This window comes from Lineus longissimus, chromosome 16, assembly GCF_910592395.1.
Source record: "Lineus longissimus chromosome 16, tnLinLong1.2, whole genome shotgun sequence".
Taxonomy (NCBI): domain Eukaryota; kingdom Metazoa; phylum Nemertea; class Pilidiophora; order Heteronemertea; family Lineidae; genus Lineus; species Lineus longissimus.
In genome coordinates, this window is record NC_088323.1 from 3,002,598 (window position 1) to 3,022,838 (window position 20,241).

General features: G+C 40.3%; 3 protein-coding genes across 6 annotated transcripts; 2 read left to right on the forward strand and 1 right to left on the reverse strand.

Annotated features, from left to right (window-relative positions):
• Positions 1-67: 67 nt before the first annotated feature.
• On the forward strand, positions 68-3,522 carry LOC135500743 (neo-calmodulin-like). Of its 2 annotated transcripts, XM_064792397.1 has the most exons (5): positions 68-188; positions 990-1,028; positions 1,808-1,988; positions 2,490-2,729; positions 2,917-3,522. In XM_064792397.1, exons 1-5 carry the CDS (start codon positions 174-176, stop codon positions 2,949-2,951), a joined length of 510 nt encoding a protein of 169 aa, XP_064648467.1. In that variant the 5' UTR covers positions 68-173; the 3' UTR covers positions 2,952-3,522. The 2 variants fall into 2 exon arrangements, with proteins under 2 accessions (XP_064648467.1, XP_064648468.1); XM_064792398.1 differs by lacking the exon at positions 990-1,028.
• A 326-nt stretch (positions 3,523-3,848) lies between these two features.
• Positions 3,849-7,334, forward strand: LOC135500616 (uncharacterized). Of its 3 annotated transcripts, none has more exons than XM_064792165.1 (4): positions 3,849-4,221; positions 4,878-5,085; positions 5,903-6,100; positions 6,538-7,334. In XM_064792165.1, exons 1-4 carry the CDS (start codon positions 4,204-4,206, stop codon positions 6,801-6,803), a joined length of 690 nt encoding a protein of 229 aa, XP_064648235.1. In that variant the 5' UTR covers positions 3,849-4,203; the 3' UTR covers positions 6,804-7,334. The 3 variants fall into 3 exon arrangements, 2 of the variants coding, with proteins under 2 accessions (XP_064648235.1, XP_064648236.1); XM_064792166.1 differs by having other exon boundaries at positions 5,029-5,085; XR_010449491.1 differs by lacking the exon at positions 6,538-7,334 and having other exon boundaries at positions 4,654-5,085; positions 5,903-6,280.
• Positions 7,335-7,507: 173 nt separating this feature from the next.
• On the reverse strand, positions 7,508-20,211 carry LOC135500291 (unconventional myosin-Id-like). The gene is made up of 22 exons (XM_064791652.1): positions 20,062-20,211; positions 19,465-19,673; positions 19,016-19,118; positions 16,645-16,810; positions 16,470-16,523; positions 16,087-16,302; positions 15,678-15,890; positions 15,362-15,504; positions 14,901-15,015; positions 14,665-14,775; positions 14,448-14,507; positions 14,076-14,221; positions 13,814-13,868; positions 13,537-13,614; positions 13,147-13,313; positions 12,784-12,988; positions 12,347-12,468; positions 12,125-12,226; positions 11,738-11,882; positions 11,416-11,631; positions 10,348-10,496; positions 7,508-9,631 (listed from the first exon to the last, which is right to left on the reverse strand). The coding sequence occupies exons 1-22, from the start codon at positions 20,157-20,159 to the stop codon at positions 9,475-9,477; spliced, it is 3,030 nt and encodes a 1,009-aa protein (XP_064647722.1). The 5' UTR covers positions 20,160-20,211; the 3' UTR covers positions 7,508-9,474.
• Positions 20,212-20,241: the final 30 nt, after the last annotated feature.

A 20,241-nucleotide genomic window follows, 5' to 3' on the forward strand; every position in this document is an offset into this window, starting at 1 on the left:
GCTGGCTGAAAGATCTACAGAACAGCGGCTATTCAATATTGACGCTAATCTACCGTACGGCACAAACCCCATGGTCGCGTATAGGCCTAGCCTGGGCACGATTTGACCTGTTGTCCTGACTGTTTATAGGTATACAAAGTATAGGCCTAGGTATCATTGCGGTATAAGGAAACATGGCAGACCCGGTGGTAAGTCTCGATTTTTCATACAGTTATTGCTGTTGGGATATTGGTTACAATTTCTGTAATAAACACACGAATCTAATATCGATACGAGTGTACTGTACTGAGTCTTCATGTTGAGTATTTGGTGATAAAAGTACGACGGAATTCGTATGAATATATAAAGTGTAAACAGGCCTTACTTGTTATACGTTATCTATTGGTATGGCCTACACTACGGATATGGTGTATTTGTTATGCATTTTCTTGATCGATGTTCATTTGGCGGACATTTTTTACTGATTGAACATATGTGAAAATTATGAAAAGATGAGCTGAATAATGCGAGCAATTAAGCATTTAAAATTGTGAACGTATAAACAACGTGTCATGGAAAAAAATTAAATTCACGTGATATCCTCTCGTTTGATATCCCGTTGATATTTTTTGGGATATCCCGCCAGAGGATATCAGTTTCAATGATAGATCCTGCCTGCCGAGGATATCCGTTTTATTGAAAATTATTTTCAAATGGGTTCTTTTCGACTTTTCGAGCATTTTTCGCCAAGGAAATTGTCAGGCCTATTGCCACAAGTATGGCGTCGCCAGATGCTAGGTTTGAAAGTAACAAATTGTCCCAGGGCAGCAATTATGGTAATTGAGAAATGAAAATTGTATAGATATGATCTGAATATCAATTTTGTTTATACCGTACGTTAGCGTTCGTAATGATTGCACACCAACCAATGTTCACATGATTGGATATGGGATTTTTTAAACAAAAATTCAAACGAGCTTTATTAAATTTATAATTGATTCTCTTCCCAGGATGAATCCATGGATACAACTACTGCCGAGGCGGCAGAGGTAGGCCAGCAGACGACATCTGCTTACGCATGCACAGATCAATCCTTGTAGATGTAGCTGTGTCTGTCCCCATCTGTTTACATACATGTGTAGTTGCAGCCCGAGAGGCATATCACTGTATTGTCATGTATAGTTCCAATATCTCTTGCAAATCAAAAACTACACTCATATTATTCTGTCCAACCCTCGTCTTGAAAAATGGCTTTCTCAGACTGCGATGCACGAACAATAGCATTTTCAAAACACCATTTTAAAAGAACACTCGCTTTCTCACTGTCACTTTATCATGCAGCTTGTTCTCAAAATAATTCTTGTACACAATGACATACATGTATATATCAATATTTTTCCTTATGTTTTATATCCGTGTCTCTCCCTCGCTACATGTTTGTATTATACGTTTATTCTTCCCTAACTGCATGCAGCTGAATCTGTCTCTTTGTTATTGCTTGTCTCTCAAAGGTACTTGCTATCTGACTGTCTGTATGATCAACTACAATGCTTTGCTTCAAGCCTTCATATTGGAGTCTTGTGTTATTGATACGAGCTATGGTAGAACACATTATAATATTAGAAATGACCTCGTTGACAATGCATTCGCTGGAGCCTTCAATATTAGATTTTTATCCAGCCTCGGTCCTTGCTCACTTGACGGTGGTTTCAAGTGCACCACATTTATCACTGATATCTTATCCGAAATTCTTGATTTTTGTAGAAATCCATTTCTAAATTCTCGATTGGTTTCCTAAATGTGGCTAATGGCTGTGTTTGTTTTTTAGGGAGACGAAGTTGAGCTGACCAAAGAGCAGGAGGCGGAGTTCAAGAAAGCATTCACCCTGTACGACAAGGACAAAGACAACAAGCTCTCGTCGGCCGAGATTGGCCCCGCGCTGCGATCCTGCGCCCTCACACCCACCGAAGCAGAACTGAATGCTATAATTAGCAATATTGACAGTCAAGGTGAACAGATTGAAAGTCACACTCTCGGCGGTCTCCTGATACTGATATCTGCTTATACTGATATCTGCTTGAATGTGCAAACATCCATAATGCAGATATCAATTGGATATCTACATGGATTGATGATATCCGCTTGATATCCATCAATTGGATATCATACTTTTTTCAAATTTGTAAGAGTAAAATTTTCGCGTATTCAAAGTCTTACCAGACAAACGAGTTGAACGTCCGACGAAAACCTCCATCCAATGCATTGAAGGTTTTATTGCCAAGCATGTCTATGGCGTATTATGAAATTGACAACGGCTAACAAATTAGTACAACTACGTGAAATCTCCACTGCCCTGAAAAGCTGTGCATGTATTGTAACATGGCTGTGTGAAGACGATCCACGGTGAGGATCATCTGTTTGCGTTGTTGTCGCTACACACAATAAAATTCAATTGTTGATCTGATCAGAATTACCCTTGTGGTTTCACCCTCTCGATCTTTTTATCAAAGGTGGTTTTGCCGACTTTCCCGAGTTCCTCAGCTACGCTGCGCGGCTGCTCCCCGAGAAAGACCCCGAGGAGTTGCTGAGGGAGGCATTCACGCGGTGGGACACTAACAACTGTGGCTTCCTCAATGCGACAGCTCTCCGTGAGGCGATGGTCACGATGGGGGAACCGCTGACAGAAGAGGAGGCGGACGAGATGATTAAGGAGGCGCTCCCGAGTGGGGACGGACAGATCAATTATGAAGGTGGGTAAAATGAAGCATTGTGGCACTTCTGTTACATACTTTGGACGATTGATATTGCAGTCGCGAAGACTGGTGTACCGTGAGAATGATTGTGTGACATTGGCCCAAAGTGGGGTCCCAACGAAGGTAAAAAATTGCTTCGAATCAACTAAGTTGAGATGATCGAGGGTTCAACTTTTTTTTTCAGATCTTTTAGTCAAGCTGATTAAGGAATACAGATAGAGAGCGAAGGACCTCACGATGAATACGCTTAACAAGGAAGTTCGACATTACGTGTTTTGGAATAATATCCGAGAGAGAAATGAGAGTCCGAACTGAAATACTCGATGATATAGGACTTTCGAGCGAGGATTTTTAATAAAGATCGTAGTTTATTGCATACGTGTATATGTTTCTTATAATCCGTCCAAAACATCTACGCTTTGATCAAAATATACAAGCAGAAATTCATGTGTCGTTTACAGAACAGACTGTTTCTACATGTATATTGTAAATAATTGGAAGTACAATGTACATGTAATCATGTGGAAGAGAGAGGTTTCAAAACATTTTGAAGAATGCTGATATCACGTTTTGTCTTTTATGTTCTCGTGTTAATCTTCATGAGCGATGCAACACATTGGCTGCTCCCTTTTACATAAAGGCATTGATGATCGAGTAACGTAATCGTAAAACCTTAGGTAACAGAACCTCCCTATTTTTCATAACGATTGTCTTATTCTGCTGATTATTGTTACATTTATTGAAAATATTTATGTGTAAATAAGTTTTATGAATAAAGGTTATTTTTATGAGAGAATGGTGCAGTCTCTTTTACTTCAGCTTCAAGATATATGTACAAGACTACAAGTACACTAATATAAGCAAGATATACAGGAAAACCACTCAGTGTTATGTTTAAAAAGAATGAACTCCATCAATGGAAATATTACAAATGTATAACAAGCAAAAGCGATGATGCATTGTCAGATTCATTGTTATATCAAACAATGGTGCCAAATTATTGAATAATATCAAGGACATTAAACAAACAGCCTGAGCGTTTCCAGCAGCATTGAATTTTGAAATAAAGGCAAAGGACTTCGGGTCACGATAACCAAAGGATCGAAGTATTCGCTACTGAGTGGTTCTATCAGCAACCCGAGACGTTGTGGATTCAAAAGAGAGCTGTATCGCTCCGATGACATGCCATCCGATCATCAGCATGAAATAAATGGTCTTGCGTTTCTTTGAATTTTTGATGAGGAGCTTTATAGGCAGTTCAAAGAAGACGCATCAGATGTAACCCGTTATGGTTTCTTCCTGGAAAGTCCAGGCGGAGAATTAGTACCAGGGCTTCGAGCAAGAAACGCCGATAATACTCATTTATAATGCATATTGGACAGATATGTCTCTTCACGATCCAATGTTAACCGAAGTAGTGAAACGATGTACAAAAAAGTATCCATCACGGACGTAGTCTTCCTCGTTGTGAATGGACAAGGCAAAACTGGTAAGAAAGGCAGGACGTTTTATTTCTGGGTTGTGTTCTTTACGATTTTAACATAACAAGATGTTGAAGTCGCTTTTACTTTCTTATAAAACTCTCCGTGTGCGACGAAATTCGAGGGACGTCGTTGATCTTTGCAAGTTCAACCCCTAGTACGGTATCAATTCCTTAAACTGAAATACTAGTTATCTTCGTTTCAAGGTCATCATTATTGTTGCAACCGCAATTTTCGTGATCATTAAGCTAAGACACTTTCTTCGCCAACTTGGATGTCAGTATCGTCATGGTATGACATACTTCCATAGGAAGCATTTGGATCGTTTCTGAAATACGCCCGCACTTTAGTTTAACTAGTATGAGTGTATCAGGAACGATCCGTAGGTCTGCTATGGTAGAATGTGGAACCAGAAACCGAAATACTTATTACATTTTAAGCAGGTGGTGTACATGATTTCGTCAAAACGAAATATATGATAGAATCCATTGACTCTAAGTAACTTTATAGTACTGCGATGTATAACACGGAATCACGTGGTATAATGTCACGCCGTTGCCTTCTTTGACCGTTCATTTGTATTGCCCCTGCATACAAAATGACGGCTACAGAAGGGCCTCGATGCGGCACTTTCCATCAACTTACATCCAACCAACTCCAACAGACTATCAAATGGAGCATCATACGGAGGTCCAGAGCAAGGGGACCATCCTCCTGCGCAAAATCCTGCATCAATGATTACCGCTGTATTGCAGTAGCTCTCTCCTTGAACATGGTGAATCTAACGCAGGTTTTATTTTGTGAATTGTTTCAAGTATCTGACAATGAAACACTCGGACGTGATGGACGGAGGGTGTATTCACAAACAAGAGGTGAGACGGACTTGTATAGCCCACGCGAGCATGTTTATAGATGGGTTCAGATTTTGATCCGAGAGCGAGAACGGTGTGGCATTTTGAAGACGGATCGCGTTCTCAGATCAAAACCTGAACCTCTCCACCATGTCGAGATTTCCCCGACGATACCGAAAAGGCCAAACATAAAAAGGCGATGGTATACTCTGCCAGTGTTTCGATTTCCCCTACTGCTGCCTCTCTCCGTGAGCCGGAAGAGGATAGGAGTTCGACTCCAGAATTCCTGAGTGGGTCATATCCCAGATATTTTCGATGTTTGCTTTCACTAGTGCTTCTTCAACCAGTCTCGTCCAAAAAAAAAAACATTTTTCGATGTCAAATATCGCGCATGGGTGCAAAGGAGGCCGACGCGTAAAGCGCGATATCAAGAGCTGTCATATGTCTTGCCAGAATTTTCGTTTCAAACTCTTCTACTGCCATGGATGCATTGTTAATGCTGTAAGGCTTGACTGAAAGGGTTTTATGACCATTCTCTGGAAAGCTGTCGAATGTCCTTGAGCAGTTCCTGATTCTAGTACTGTTTATCCAATGAGCGATATTGTGCCGTATCAAATTACATTCTGTAGATTGTCCGAGTTTCTAAGGCATTATCCTTAAAAAAATGTCATAAGGGTTGACCGCGGAGGAAACATTGGCCTCCTTAACCTCATCCCTCTTATCCTTGGTTAGTCACAGAGTGCCGATGTGCCAGCAAATAATCAAATGGTTATAATGCTAGCTAAGCTAGGTTTTGTTATACATAGTGTTGTTCCATGTACCAACCTCTTTCTTTCAGTTTGCCCCAAGGGCTACATCTCGTTCGGTGACTTTACCGGCTTGTGCTGTTATCTCATATCCTACAGCCGAAAGGTTGAGTGGCGTTACGCCCAAAAACAATGTCTGTCTGCTGGGGCGAAACTAGCAGAGTTAGAAACAGCAAACGAATTTGATATGCTTCGAATGTACATGAAGCGATTCTTAAGTAATATGAAATGTAAGTACTTCCTCTAATGGTAACTTTTTTTGTCTCCGAGCCCAATAATTTCCCCAGCACGTGTTGGCCAATCAAAAGCCCTTAGTTTTGCTTCCTGTGCGTTAGAGCTAAAAAGTAAGAGTTAAAAATCTTACTTGTGAAGAGTGATGAATGCGGAAAACCTATATCTTTTAGGATACAAAATAGACATCCAACAACTGATATCAACCTTACATCATATTACGATATCCATTTGATATGTAATAGGATATCATGCAATTTTTAGCGATTTTTCACAATGCGCACAACTAACCTAATGACTTCCATCAGAATTTGTGCCATTGCCTAGCTATGGCAGTAACCGTTCAGTGTTGTGAAGCGCTTTGGTCTACAGACGCTGGCCAGTGGAAAGCGCTATAACAATAATATATTGCAGTTACATGTGTTACTCTTTACAGTCGTTCCCGAGAGAAATTTAGGTTTTTCCCTCGGCGCTTTGAACACGCTCGATCGTCCTTATGAGTATCGCTGGGTTACCAGCCATGTAAAACTGAACTATAACCGCTGGGCTCCATTACAGCCCGACCTGGAGAGGGGAAGAAGGGTCGAGCAGCAGCTGTCCATGTGGAGTACAAAAAATTACTGCCTTGATGATGCAGCCACGAATAAAGCATATGGTTATATTTGTGAATACAGTGGCGAGTCAGTTTTTGTGGGCCTATAAATTAGTCTCTAAACATTTCTGTTGAGTCTAAATTTGCATGTTCACTGCATGCGCAATGGTACCTGAGAGGTTCATTCTGTGTTTAGTTTTAAACAGTCAAAGTGGTTGGTGCCCTAAATTTAATTTAACACTAAAAGGAGGATGGACTCTAAGACTGATTTTGGGAAAGATTACTTTAAATTAATGAATAATGCTTTCTATGGAAAGACTTGTGAGAAACAAACCAATGAAGCAAAGAAACTGAGAGGAATTACCAGGAATGTTGTAAAGAGAGATATCACATTTAATGACTACATAGAGTCTTGAAAAGAGTAGGTCATCCAAGACTGTAGCACCTGTGTATATTGGTTTGTTGAATTTCATGGTTGTTTCCCTTATGCCAATAGCAGCATTATGTTCGTCAAATACGCAAATCGATGAAAACCTGGGATTGGCCATGATACTCTTGGCTCTCTCACCGTCCGATACCAATTCAATTTCCATCCTGTTCCTTATGTTCTCGCAAGTCCTTCCATAGAAAGCATTATTCAATAATTAAGTAATCTTTCTCAAAATCAGTCTTAGAGTCCATCCTCCTTTTAGTGTTAAAGTAAATGTAGGGCACCAACCACTTTGACTGTTTAAAACTGATCACAGAATGAACCCTCTCAAGTACCATTCCGTGCTTGTGGGATCTAGAACTTCGATGCTGAAACTCTGTTCTTCAGCAACGAATATTTTCAGAATATCCATTTATTAAACGTGATTATTCTTTTGTGTGTAGTATTCCGTGTTATCCTCTATTGAGTAGTAATAGGGAAAGGCGTTTGGATGGTTTTAGGGTTTATCATTTAGCCGGTGTGATGGAGTACGATATATATGTCGAAAATAATAAACGGAAGACCAATTTAAATTTCATACTTGTTATATTTGTTTGGTACCTCCTACATCACATTTGAGTTATACATGTATATATTGTATAAAGCGTCTTAAAAGAGACAAAAGTAATCCGTACACTAAGATCCACAGAAGCATCCTTATAGAAATTGGTTAGTCTCATAAAAAGGGTATAATCCTAATCTCAATCACATATGCAGTCAGGTAGTCAGGCGAGCACATTGAAACCTAGGAAGAAGACAACACACACATGTACAGCGTTTTCATCTGACATCTGCTTCTCAAGTTCAACTTAGAATGATTTCCTTCAATTCAAGATCAGTTAAATATAACTCTGTATACAACTCTTCAATATGTTTATTTTGGAATGTTGACACGTAAATACAATGTACTTACTGTTCCCTAAACCTTATCATCAGAAAACATTTGCTTGTTCCAAAATCGACGACGATTCTAAATGATCGTCGGCTAATGGCTAAGCCATTCCTATTCTCGTATCACAAGCCAAGATACAATGTATGGCAGATCTATTGGGGAGTCATCTGATGGCCTCCTGATGAACGCAGAGCTACGTCCCTGGCAGTCAACTGATGACTTTTCCAAACCTATATTAATGGCAATGGCAGTCAAAGAGTTAAAAGGACCTTCAATTGTTAGTTATGCAAAGATACAACACAATAATAATTGACACTGGAATACATAGCGAGCTTTGGAATACACAATGCACAATAATCATAGACATGATAATGAATGTACTCAAAGTATGCCAAAGACAAAATCAAAAAGACATATTTACATGTTTACCTTACCCCATAACTATAATTCAATTGGTTTCAGGCAAAATTACCCTATCAGCCAAAGGTGACTTTAGTGAAAAGCACACCATTTGACTTTGATGTTGCCCATTTTTCATGAATCAATATGGAAGATTTGAATGTGTATAAAATGTGATCCTTGGAAGTAAAAGGCATTTCTCAGCAGTACTTTTGAAAGTTTGAGTATTGAAACCATTTAAAGAGGAGTATATTGATCTAAGGCCATACAGATCTATGACAACCCTTCCTCAAAAAAAGAAACGGCCCTCTAATCCCTGCAAATGAACATTTGGCAAACGTAAACCAAAAGCAACAAAAAATATCAAGCAGAGTGGTCCACACACACAAATATTAACTCAGATCAACAAAACAATTTGAAATAAGGGAAATATAAGTATACACAGACACCGGAGAAGTCTTCATGTACAACAAGAGTATAGATTGTCTCTAAACCATGGGAACGTACATACAATTCACATATTGTGTTAAGCTATCAATTCCTGGCTAAGTATATCGAGGCGTAAAAAACAACACAATATCTTTTATCAAAAATGTCATGGAGGATGAAGAGAGCTGAACATTTTAACATTGCTTGTGGTGATTACTTGAGTCGTGATCAGTTACTTATAAGCAAACATGTCCGCAATAAAACATTCCCTCACCAAACACAGCTTTATAACCTCAATCCACACCACCATAACCACTTCACCACGAGACCTTCCTAAACTTTATTCGGTTGGCTACAGCTTTCTACGGCATCATTCACACGACAAATTTCATTGGTGCAAATAACCCAGGTAACTTTGGGCAAAACAGTCAAACACTGCAGGAGATATGTGGTACTGATATGCCAGCTCACTTCACTTCAAAAGGAGTTTTTGAAACTCAGTGCAAATGATATTGACTCGTTTCCGGGTCAATGCAACATATCCTGTTGTCCTGGGTCACAAATGTTATTGGTACAATGGAACCATCTTTTTTTATTTTGACCAAAGCAACACAAGGTCTGTGCCATCCTTTTTAAATGTTGGTCCCCCATTGGCGGCAGTGGGGTGAATACCAATCGTTCTAGGTTTATCTCCCAGCATGCAGTTCAGACGTTTGTTTACAATCACACGCAGATCTTTCTTCTGGGTTCTGGAACAGAATCGAACAAAAATTTTACCATACAAGAGACATCAAATTACAACCTTCCATTCTACCGAGCCAGTCTAAATTGTTGACGCGATTTTTACCTAAAACAATCATTCTCACACACTGTCAAACAGCCAATCAATCAAGGTTTTTTCCCTTTCACAAATTCCTGTGCTGCCCTCAACCTCATGACTCCTGTACACAGAGCTTCATTTGTCCATATGGCACACCTACAACTCGATGGTTTGAAATGCATATGGGAATAAACCAGGTCACCTCTTCTACGATGAGTGTAAAAGATCAGGTGGGTTAATAGCATTCCCCGAAGATGAGGTCTGCACTGCAGCTGCTGCCCTCATCGCTGAATTACAGGCAATGTCGGACAAACATGCGGTTTCGTAATGGATTCAGGCTTTCTAACTAGGGCAGTTAGATTCAATCTGGCACATGTCCGAGTGTTGGAAATACTACATAATTGTTCTGAATATTTCTCTCTCTGACTCTATGGTATCATTCATGCTAAAAAAAATGCAGGGTCAAAGATAATTGACTTTGAAATAAGCTCAAATGCGTAGAAATAAGTGTCGATGTCCGACTGTCACGTGACTAAAACGTCATCAATATCTTATGCAAATGACCTTGTGAGCTATAAATAGTAACTTCGCGGAATGCTATTGTTGCCGGTCGTACGATTGAGTAGGCCTATTGTGTGTACCAACCTTTGCCACAGCCGACAGAGCACTCCCACCAATTCTCCAACACGCTCCTCATTGTTTCGACCACAAAGGCACATGACCAGATCATTACCACCGTGCAGATGTACAATGACCAGCTGGTCTTCACCAGGACTAACACTCACTCCTGTAATCTGTAAGAAAAGCATAGGTCTACATAATATATGTGTCAAATGGGAAACTTCAGGCAGAACTACTGTAAATGCGTTGGCTGCTTGATAATGGTGATCCTACAGGGTTGGCGCGCCCATTCGCATTTTCGCCACTTGCGAATGCTGCACATTAGTGGCGAATGTAAAACAATGTCTGGCTAAAAATTTTGCGAATTCAATTTGAATTGCCATGATTTGGCGAGAGAGTAATAGTGTTGTGCGAAAATTGGTTAAAGTCTATCAAAGAGATCCACTACCAGACCAAATGCACCAAGGAGGGATCGTTAGTCAGTCAAACTTTATCATATTTGCGGGCGGCCGCGCTATCACACGTGGTTCCTATCGTCTGCATTGTAGTTCTACCCGTTGCCGCTAGTGATTTTGGTGGCGCTGCTGGTCGCCTTATACGCATACATTATCGGCTGGTTTCCCGCTCGCCTAGTTGCCATGGAGTCTCCGGTCACGGGTTCCTCAAATCGTTCGTTGATTTGCTAGTCTCAGTACTGGCGGGCTGCCACTCCCGCACATGCTACTACGGGCTGGGTCGGCCCCAAGCTGGACAAACGATCGGCAATGGCTAGAGCTGACTCAATAAGGCTAAAAGTGACAGCCAATTGGCTAAAAAGTGGCTAGGAGGAAAAAATTCACAGAGCCAACACTGTCCCATGGTCCTAACTAGCATTTGCTTCTCTTATGAAACGTAATGAACGATGAAGTAAAAAATGCCAAATGCCAAAAGAATGTCAAAAATGCATTTCAGCAACGACACTTTTTCAAGAGCTTCTTACTTTCTCGTGCTGCCAACTTCAAAAGCTGATTTAAAAATATCCTGTAAATGAACTTCACCAAGGATTTGATGACACTACAGACCTCTGCCTAATATTTGTAATACGTTACTCACACTGGTCAAAGCAATTCCACTCTTCATCTTCTTGAATTTTTTCGGCTCCAACTTGTAGATGAACTTGTCTGTGAAGACGATGGCTCTGTCGGTACTTTTGTTGAATTTGTTGACTTTCTTGGCTATACAAGAAAATACGATCTTCGAGAATTTGTCAGTGGCTTTCAAGTTTGCCATTGATGCAACATAAGAGGCAGTGTCGTTGTTTTCATGAACCTGAAGCAAACAGATAAATTACTGAAGATGACATGTGACATGATAAGGCAGGTAGTTGAAAAATCCTCATAAATGCGTGTAAGAAAGTGATGCTGCATGCTCTTACCGATGCCAAGTAATTGCCCTCCCATTTCCTATCATAACCCCAGTGTTTCCTCTTGTTGAGTAATGCGTCTGCTGCCAGGATCTTGAGACGCAGTTGCGGCCTTTCTTCACGTGACACTCCTCTCAGGATCATGTGTCCACGCCACCTATAAATCGAAAATTGAATCAATCAACCCCTTGAACCAGTGCCTATTCCTTTTCAAGCATAGATTATCGGCGAACTGAGTAAGTAGTGATGGGTTCTCCTCTCTCCCCGAAAGTCCAGTATCCAGTCATGAGGCAAATAAACTGAATTGGCCACCAACTGTAGTATAGTAGTAGGCAACAACTGCCCATAGCAAACTATGAAGAAGAAATTGTGGATGAATTGAGATATGGATGGTCGTACCTTTCATGTACGCTCTTGACCTGGTTCTGAAATGTGGTCAGTACTTGAGGAGGCTGAGGCCATGGAATACTCTTTCCAAAGTCTGCCATCCGCTCCACACCACTGAAAAGATAAACAAAAGTTCTATTCCACCATAAATAATAAACTGGTGATGTATGACTATGAAGATATGAGAAAAAGAAATACATGAAACAACAAAATTGGTTTGAAAAATAGACTTACTGGAATGTGTTGATTACTTGTTTCACATACTGCCTCATCTTGTATCTCTTGAACGCACCCATCACCTTCAACAGGGCAACCATTTTCTTAACTCTGACACGGGCAATCAGACCTCGGGCCATCTGCAGTAAGAATATTCAATCTTTGATGCACTTTTTTATGTAAGTTCTTAAAGTCACACGGTATTCCATTTGACTTGAGGCCCGCACCAGATTTTTGGGTCTATCGAGATGATCTCACGTTCCTTCCGGAAAAACTATTCCGACAACTCAGCAAAGACTACATTTTCAACACACAGGTTAGGTTATTGGTAATTTGACCTACACAACATCTTTTTCTCAAGAAACTTAAACCTCCATGACAACCTGATCTCTTATTTAATGATCGGAAATACGCCAAATTATTGAAAATTTCCATGATGTCAGTCAAACACCTACCTTTTGTAGGAAGATTACAATGCCTGGAATCATTTTCGTCCTCTCCTCCTCCAGCATGAAGATCGTCCTCGGTGACCGAATGAACACCTTGCTTCGGCCATACTGAACATCAGACGTGAATCCACGTTCGTCCATTATGGCCTTTACACCATCTTTGTCACAGCCACGGAAGTTTGGCCACGTGAACTGAGAGACACACTTGTACCTAAAAAAAGAAAACAATGTAATCCTGGAAAACAGTCGCTATAATAAATGACACTACAACTGGTGATAAAAACATTTGGACACATTGTCGATGTCATCATGACAAAGTTCAGTGAGCATGACAGAGAGATCAGGCCGAATTTCAACTAATGACAATACCTTTGTAAGAAGCGAACATAGGACATGCGGTATGCAAACCCTGCTCTCCTGACTCGGACGTTCTCCAAGAGGCCGAGGTACATCACTTGGTGTTGAACTCTCTCCACATTGAACAGTAAAGGCGATTTCTCCTCGTTTGGTTTGATACAACGCACATAGTACGGTTCCTGAAAATAAACAGGATAATTACCATGGAAGGGTTGTAAAAAATAAAGTAACATTATTTGTTCACCCTGAATGAATGTGCAAGCCAGATATTTGGGCTGATGAGACACTCTTTCATTTCAAACTCCCATCTCTGATGCAAAACACGGCGTGGAAAGGCAATTAGTAAGCTACATCTAACTAGCTGGCGGCTAACCAACCAGCCGTACTAGAAATATGACGTACCTTCATCGCAAGATTGTCGACAAGAGCGACAATGGAATTCTTGAAGTTCGTGCCAGCAGTCAGAGGTCGCTTTGTCACCTACAAAATGAAGCAACCGAATTACTTTTGAACGAGGCAAGATTGAATTATTAGCAGGATTCACACTGTCACAAGTCACGAGCATGACAGGAAATGACATGAGGGTGAAAGTGACATCGTGAATCATATGTAGCCCGCTCTTTGGAAATGACAAGTTATCGTTTGGGTGACTTACAAGCGAAGGAGTAAGTGATCATACCTCGGTGATATCCTGGGCTCCGTCCATCCACATGCTGGATATAAGAGGGTCACAGCTGAAATAAAGTACATTTCATTTTAATTTTGATTATAGTGAATACTGTGATACAAGAGTATGTCATTAGAACAAAGGGTAGGAGTTCACGGAAAATGTAAAATGTAAAATGGTGAGGAATTTTGACTGAGTCCAGTAATGTCAAAACATGGTGTGACATAACCAGGGATAACCACTTAGGTCAAACCAGAGAAGAATCTTAGCATACCTGTTGTAGAGCAACCTCTTGAAGTCTTGATAGAGCAAGTCCTTGTTCTTGTCAATGAAGCCCTCAACACTGTAGACCACGTCACCAGCATAGTGCAGAATGCGGAAGTCGCGGCCATGCACGAGGGTCTTATCCAGGGGGACCAACTGCAGAGGAGAAATAAAGGCCACTATTAAATCTCCCGACTATTTATGCTGGAATTTGGTAGACAAGGACGATGAGAGAATCTGCATTAGCTAAGTGGGAGGGTTAACCTGTGACCGGCCCGAATCCGACCCAGAAGAAGCTACTTAAAGTATTGCAAGATACTACAGCATCTATAGCAGAAAACATGGACAAGGTAAACAGTACAGTCAGTTCATCTAGACTCACCCCTCTGCTCGTGAAATGCGCATGCTTCCCTAACTTCTGGTTCATGGCTTCTAAAAACATCTGCAACATAAAAAAAAAAATATGAGAGTTGACAAACATCTAGTAGTAAAGCGATTGAAAGACTTGCCAAAGACGACAAACAAGATGAACCAAACCCACCATGTCAGGATAATAAGCACCAAGGCCCACATTCACTCTCAGGACAACCCTAATTTACCTCATCAGTCACCTTTCCCACGTTGAGACATGCCTCGTCCAAGATGGCCAGGATACCCTTATGCTGCTCCTCCACTAAAGCACAGATCACTTTATTGTCAAAGTAGTCAACCTGAAGAAGAAGTCGCACTATTTACAAAAATTCTGTTAATTAATTGCATTCAAATTTTGTGAATAATCTTGTAGTTCAATAAATCACTGGTAAATTATCTCATTTGAACGGATCCAAAGACTTACATGCTGCCAGGCAATTCCCTCTCTCTGGTATTCATCTTGCTCTTGTTTCAACACCAGTTCAATGAACAGCTGTTGTAGCTTCTCATTACAGTAGTTGATGCAGAACTGCTCAAAACTGAAAAAAATTATCAGTGTTTGGACATAATTTTTTATACGTGCCTTTACGGTGAGACGACAATTGGGTTTACTGGCCGAATGATCAATCTCTTTTGAAGGACTGTAAAGAGCCAGGAATTTTAGTTCTAGTTTTGAGGCCCACACACCCCTACAGTCAGCGTAAGACTCTAGGGCAGTAACTTTGTCCAACTTCAGATGTATATGAAGAGACAGAGGTCAGAAGTGCTCAGGTTGTAGCGCTGATTGAGCATCTCAACTCATCTGAGTTCTACTCAAATTTATCCGACTATAAATCGTATAAATCTTGTGACTTGGACTGAACAGTTCTCCACTACACAACTAACCTATTGTTCTGGAAGATCTCGAATCCATAAATGTCAAGGACCCCAATGACAGTATTCTTGCCATGTTGAATAATCTCGCCTTTCACTTCGATCAACTGGTTTATTCGACCGACTATCCACGAAAATAACCTGTCATAAGTCGCCTGAATGATAATAGAAATGTTAAAGAAATTTTGTATATCTGTGAGGGAGGAATTCTGTAAGTAACAGCGTACACCGGTGTTATCTATACTTACTGATTGATTGATTGGTCAATTCACTTCGATTGACAGATTGATTAACAATTTCCATCTGACCAATAACCCATCGTTCCTACCTTGGCAAATGCATCCCTTGCATACATCGCCTCCTCTAACGTGAGCCGTTTCTCCATTACCTCACCGCGTGCCGCCACTGTCCGTGAACACAACGCCTTGGCGAGTTGATCTGTTTCAACTCCAAAGAGTTCTGCAACAATTCTCAAAATGTCTTGATCTGCAACCTTGCCATGGTCCCCGTGTTCTCCATCCGCCTCAAATGTCATGTTCCCCTGGAGTAAAACAATCATTTCTAATACACCTCAATTGCAAATTTACATTGATCATACAGAGGGTCTTGTTTTGTATATCAGTCTCCAGGACGGCATTGCTGAAATTTAAATTCAGTACGTACCTGTATGCACACAATTGGAAACTTTCAAATTGACTTCAATTTTCAAACTATTGAACGAATGAAGTAGAACTTACCATATGTATAATCCCAGCAACAATCCTCCATAATGACTCGGCATGTTTGAAAGAGAATCCGATTGCCTTCATAGCATCCATGACGGTTTTATAGTCCTTCCTGTCGCTAATAGAGGGTACTTTGGTGTCACCGCCCTGGCTGACATAATCGTACATGGATGGGTCTCGCGTCAGGTATAACTCTTGTAACTTGTTGTCAGGCGCTCCATAGATTAGCTGAAGTAAGAACACTACACCATTAGAACACAACACTTTATTAGGAAAGTGATGCGGGCGTTTTATTTTTGCAGATTTCGCAAAAATATACATGTATTTGCAAAAGGTTTGATTTTCAGAATTGCAAATTATATAAAAGGCAGGAAAAAACCCAGGAACTACCTCACCTGATAAAAGGAATGGAAGTTTCTCTCTCCTGGCTGCTGATGAACAACTCTTGACTGAAATTAAACGAAAAGATATCAAATCAAAACAAAACTCGCAAGAATCGAAATGATATTTTTTTTAATGAACACGACATCCGAGATGATGACACAGATGGCGTCAAATGGACATACCCACCTTCTCAAGGAGATAGTTATTGATGTGGCCCCCGATGGGGTCCCCCTTGAAATCAAAGTTGACATCCATGTATTTGCCGAATCTGCTTGAGTTGTCATTCCTATTGGTCTTGGCATTCCCGAAGGCTTCAAGAATGCAGTTGGATTGAATGAGGACATTCTTGACTCTGTAATGACGAGAACAAAGAATATTTTTAACCTCAATTATCAAATCATGCCTTCATCCATAATATTTTCAAAAACCGAGTTCAATTTTCAAAGTTTGAAATAACGAAGAAGGTCTTTTTTAACACTTATATTTTTCCACTTTCTGGATCTGATTGAAAAATGGAACAAAAAGGATCCTGACTTTAGCAATTCTGACAAGGGACAGTATTTATTCTATTCAACATATTTGACCTGTTCTTTACCAAATAGGCCAACTGCAAAACCCATCATAAATTAATGAGAAAACCAAACATGTCTAACAATTAGTAGCCATGGAAAATAATGAAACATAACTCATTCGGTTTGTTTGCTGATTTCAAACATATTCTCCATGACAAAACACCGATATAATTTCTATGCGTGCCATATCCACATGACCTCAGCTGACATACAGTGATTTCTGAGTCAATAGAGATGTACTGGTCATGCCATGTCATACCACTTTCGAGACTTTCCTCTTTAGCCAAACCAAGTCAAGTACCTCCCACATGATGTTAGAGCAACTTGAAATATTCAGGACAGTATCTACCAGTATCACATGTCTTGGGCTTAGGGTTAACTAGTTGTATCCGCATTTTTGTCAAAATTGATTTTATTATCTTAAATTAATGCACATTGACCTTCAATGATCTTTTATTACAACTTTAAATCGTACTAGTAGCTGTACCGATTTATGTGTAATACACAAAAACACTCCTCAAAACAACTGCATTTCAATTGGGTTTTGAATCTTCAATGGTGTTTTTCTCAGAACTACCAAACTTTCAGATACAACTAGTTAACCCTGAGCCCACGATATGTGTCCTTATAGAGAGGTACCGCAATCTGATATGAATAGATTTCTGATTCCTCAGTTCACTTCATTTGGATTGGACGCATAAACGTTAACCCTGAGCCCACGATATGTGTCCTTATAGAGAGGTACCGCAATCTGATATGAATATATTTCTGAATCCTCAGTTCACTTCATTTGGATTGGACACATAAACTTTACACATAAACAGGTATACAAGAAAATCAACTAGTCAAGAAAGGAAATATAGAATGTGTGATCGGAAAAGGCAGCTGTGGCAAGTCTATTGTTGGTGCATATACTGTAAGAATTGTTTGATAACATATGAACATCAATCAGCATCAATTGTGGGCAACATTTGGCATTCATAGAAATTCTTCAGTGGAGTGCTAAGGTTTTCAGTACGAGGAAGCCTGTGACAATGTCCCAGTCCCATTGTATTGATCTTTTAAGCACATGATGACCTAACATGGCTCATGTTTGGCTCTTTAGACAATGGGTGATATGAATAAAGGCTAGCAAATGCTTTTACTTCAATTTTGTACAGAAAGGCCAAGTGTAAATGTACATGGAGTTTTAGATAAAAGCATTTACTACTCTTTATTCATATCACCCATTATGTGACCCGTCTCCACAAAACCAGGCGCTTGGTGGGTTGAGATGGACTGTTAGTTCATTTCTCTGTTGTTGGCCTTTTGTGAAATATGAGCACATCAATTTTTTCCATTATCTCCTGGTGTCATTTAGGCTCATCTTCTGTGCAACAAGCGCCTGGTTTTGCTGTGACGAGTCACATTTTTGGGCGATTTTTTGTTGGAGGAAACAAGGCAACCCAAACGAACCAGCACTGTCAAAGAGAGCTACTCTCTAGTCTCTGTTGTCGATGAGAGTACACTGGGACTGACTGTGAGTCAAACCTGGGACCTAGGTCAAGACCACAAGAGGTGACAGGTACCGATGTTTCTATTCCCCACTCCGATAGCCCATATCACATTGATTGGACCAGTACAGTACAACTCGCCTTTTACATACTTGCCTGGCCCAAATACTAGAGAATAATCAAGAGTGAAAAGAGCATTCAAAAGCATTGCCGACTGTCATCAGAACAAAGCACTATTTTAAATGTCAACAACTATGAGCGCACCCAATCAATTTTTAAAAACTGCTGTAAACCGCTTAAATATTCTACTCCTATATTTTTGCTATCTGTAATTTCATGATTTTGATTGTTAATTACAAAATTCCTTTCTGCTTTCACAAACTAAATCTATCTCTTGGGATTTTATTTTTACAAATTGCAGTTATTCGGTCAATCCACAAAACGATGATACTTGTGAAAACTTCGCAGTTTACAAAACTTTCATAGACTTACCTCTCTACTTCATGTACTTCCTGTTGCTGGTAAACATTAGTAACCGCTGCAATGTATCTCATCACAATCTTTGATGCCTCAGTTTTACCAGAGCCACTTTCACCTAATAAATTAAATGAAGCAAAGCATGAGGGGTTGCCTCATTTTACCCTTTTGTCAAAGACACCTCTCTAATAAGGACAGCCTAGTCCCAGTCCCATGGGTGTCCAAAGTTGATCACCATGCACACTTGGCAAAGTCACCCCTCTAAGAAGGACTCATGCCTAGGTCAGTAAAAAAGTGTGTCCTAATTCGGCCCCTCTTGGGTAATCAAGACACCAGACTCCAGTTCAATAAGGAGAGCATGCTTCAGTCAGAAAGATGTCTTATATAAGAGAGGAGTATAGCTTCCATCCTGAAGTATAATGTGTTGAAAGGACTGCCAGTGCCAGCGAGTCAGATTTACTCACCGGATATAACAATACAAGTATCTTTGGACCTTCTCTTCATCGTTTTATACGCCGCATCAGCGAGGGCAAAAATGTGCGGCGGTCGCTCGTAGATCTCACGCCCTCTATACTCTTCAATGTAATCATTGCCGTAGATGTCCACCTGGCGATACGGATTCACAGACACTACCACTTCACCAATGTAACTGTAGATGCGGCCTTTCTGAAATCTTTAATACAAGTCTGATCAACATTTGTTAATTAGGCCTACCTGCAGACTAGACTAACGTCTTTCAAATCGAATGTGGATGTCATGCCATGGTGACAGTCAGTGGTCTATGACATGGATTTGACTGTGGTATTACACACAGAACGTCAACTAGACTTGTCACTTGACATGCTTGAAAATGAAAGTGAAACCTAAGTTTTTCTGAGTTTCCCCAAGTAGGCTAATGGTCTCACTAGCGGTCTATTGTGTGGAAAAACTGCAATTAAATATGGCCATATGGATTTGGAGAACAATCACAAATTATGGGGGTATACTTTTTGGGACACCCTGTATCCTGTAGACTGTAATGAACACTGGCAGCAAAGCATTTTATATTTCTTGATAATTACCTCAGTTTCAAGTTGTCAGTGAAAGAATTAAGGTTCAGGGACTCGAGAAGAACAAAGTCCCCGATCCCAAATTCCCGTCCTTCATGAATTGCAGCCATTATCCAGCTTCTATGTGATTTCTCTCTGACTCATGCCGGCTGTCAGCAGCTACATGTATCAGGAAGTGCTTTTTGCCCTACA

Excerpts from the sequence above, each read along its gene's own strand:
- LOC135500616 (XM_064792165.1), top strand. Across the intron at positions 5,086-5,902 it reads GGTGTATTCACAAACAAGAG|TTTGCCCCAAGGGCTACATC; the intron begins GTGAGACGGACT and ends TCTTTCTTTCAG. Across the intron at positions 6,101-6,537 it reads ATTCTTAAGTAATATGAAAT|TCGTTCCCGAGAGAAATTTA; the intron begins GTAAGTACTTCC and ends TACTCTTTACAG.
- LOC135500743 (XM_064792397.1), top strand. Across the intron at positions 1,989-2,489 it reads TAGCAATATTGACAGTCAAG|GTGGTTTTGCCGACTTTCCC; the intron begins GTGAACAGATTG and ends TTTTTATCAAAG. Across the intron at positions 2,730-2,916 it reads CGGACAGATCAATTATGAAG|ATCTTTTAGTCAAGCTGATT; the intron begins GTGGGTAAAATG and ends TTTTTTTTTCAG.
- LOC135500291 (XM_064791652.1), bottom strand. The coding sequence starts at position 20,159 with ATGGCTGCAATTCATGAAGGACGGGAATTTGGGATCGGGGACTTTGTT. Across the intron at positions 13,869-14,075 it reads AAGAGGTTGCTCTACAACAG|CTGTGACCCTCTTATATCCA; the intron begins GTATGCTAAGAT and ends ACTTTATTTCAG. Across the intron at positions 13,314-13,536 it reads TCGACAATCTTGCGATGAAG|GAACCGTACTATGTGCGTTG; the intron begins GTACGTCATATT and ends GTTTATTTTCAG.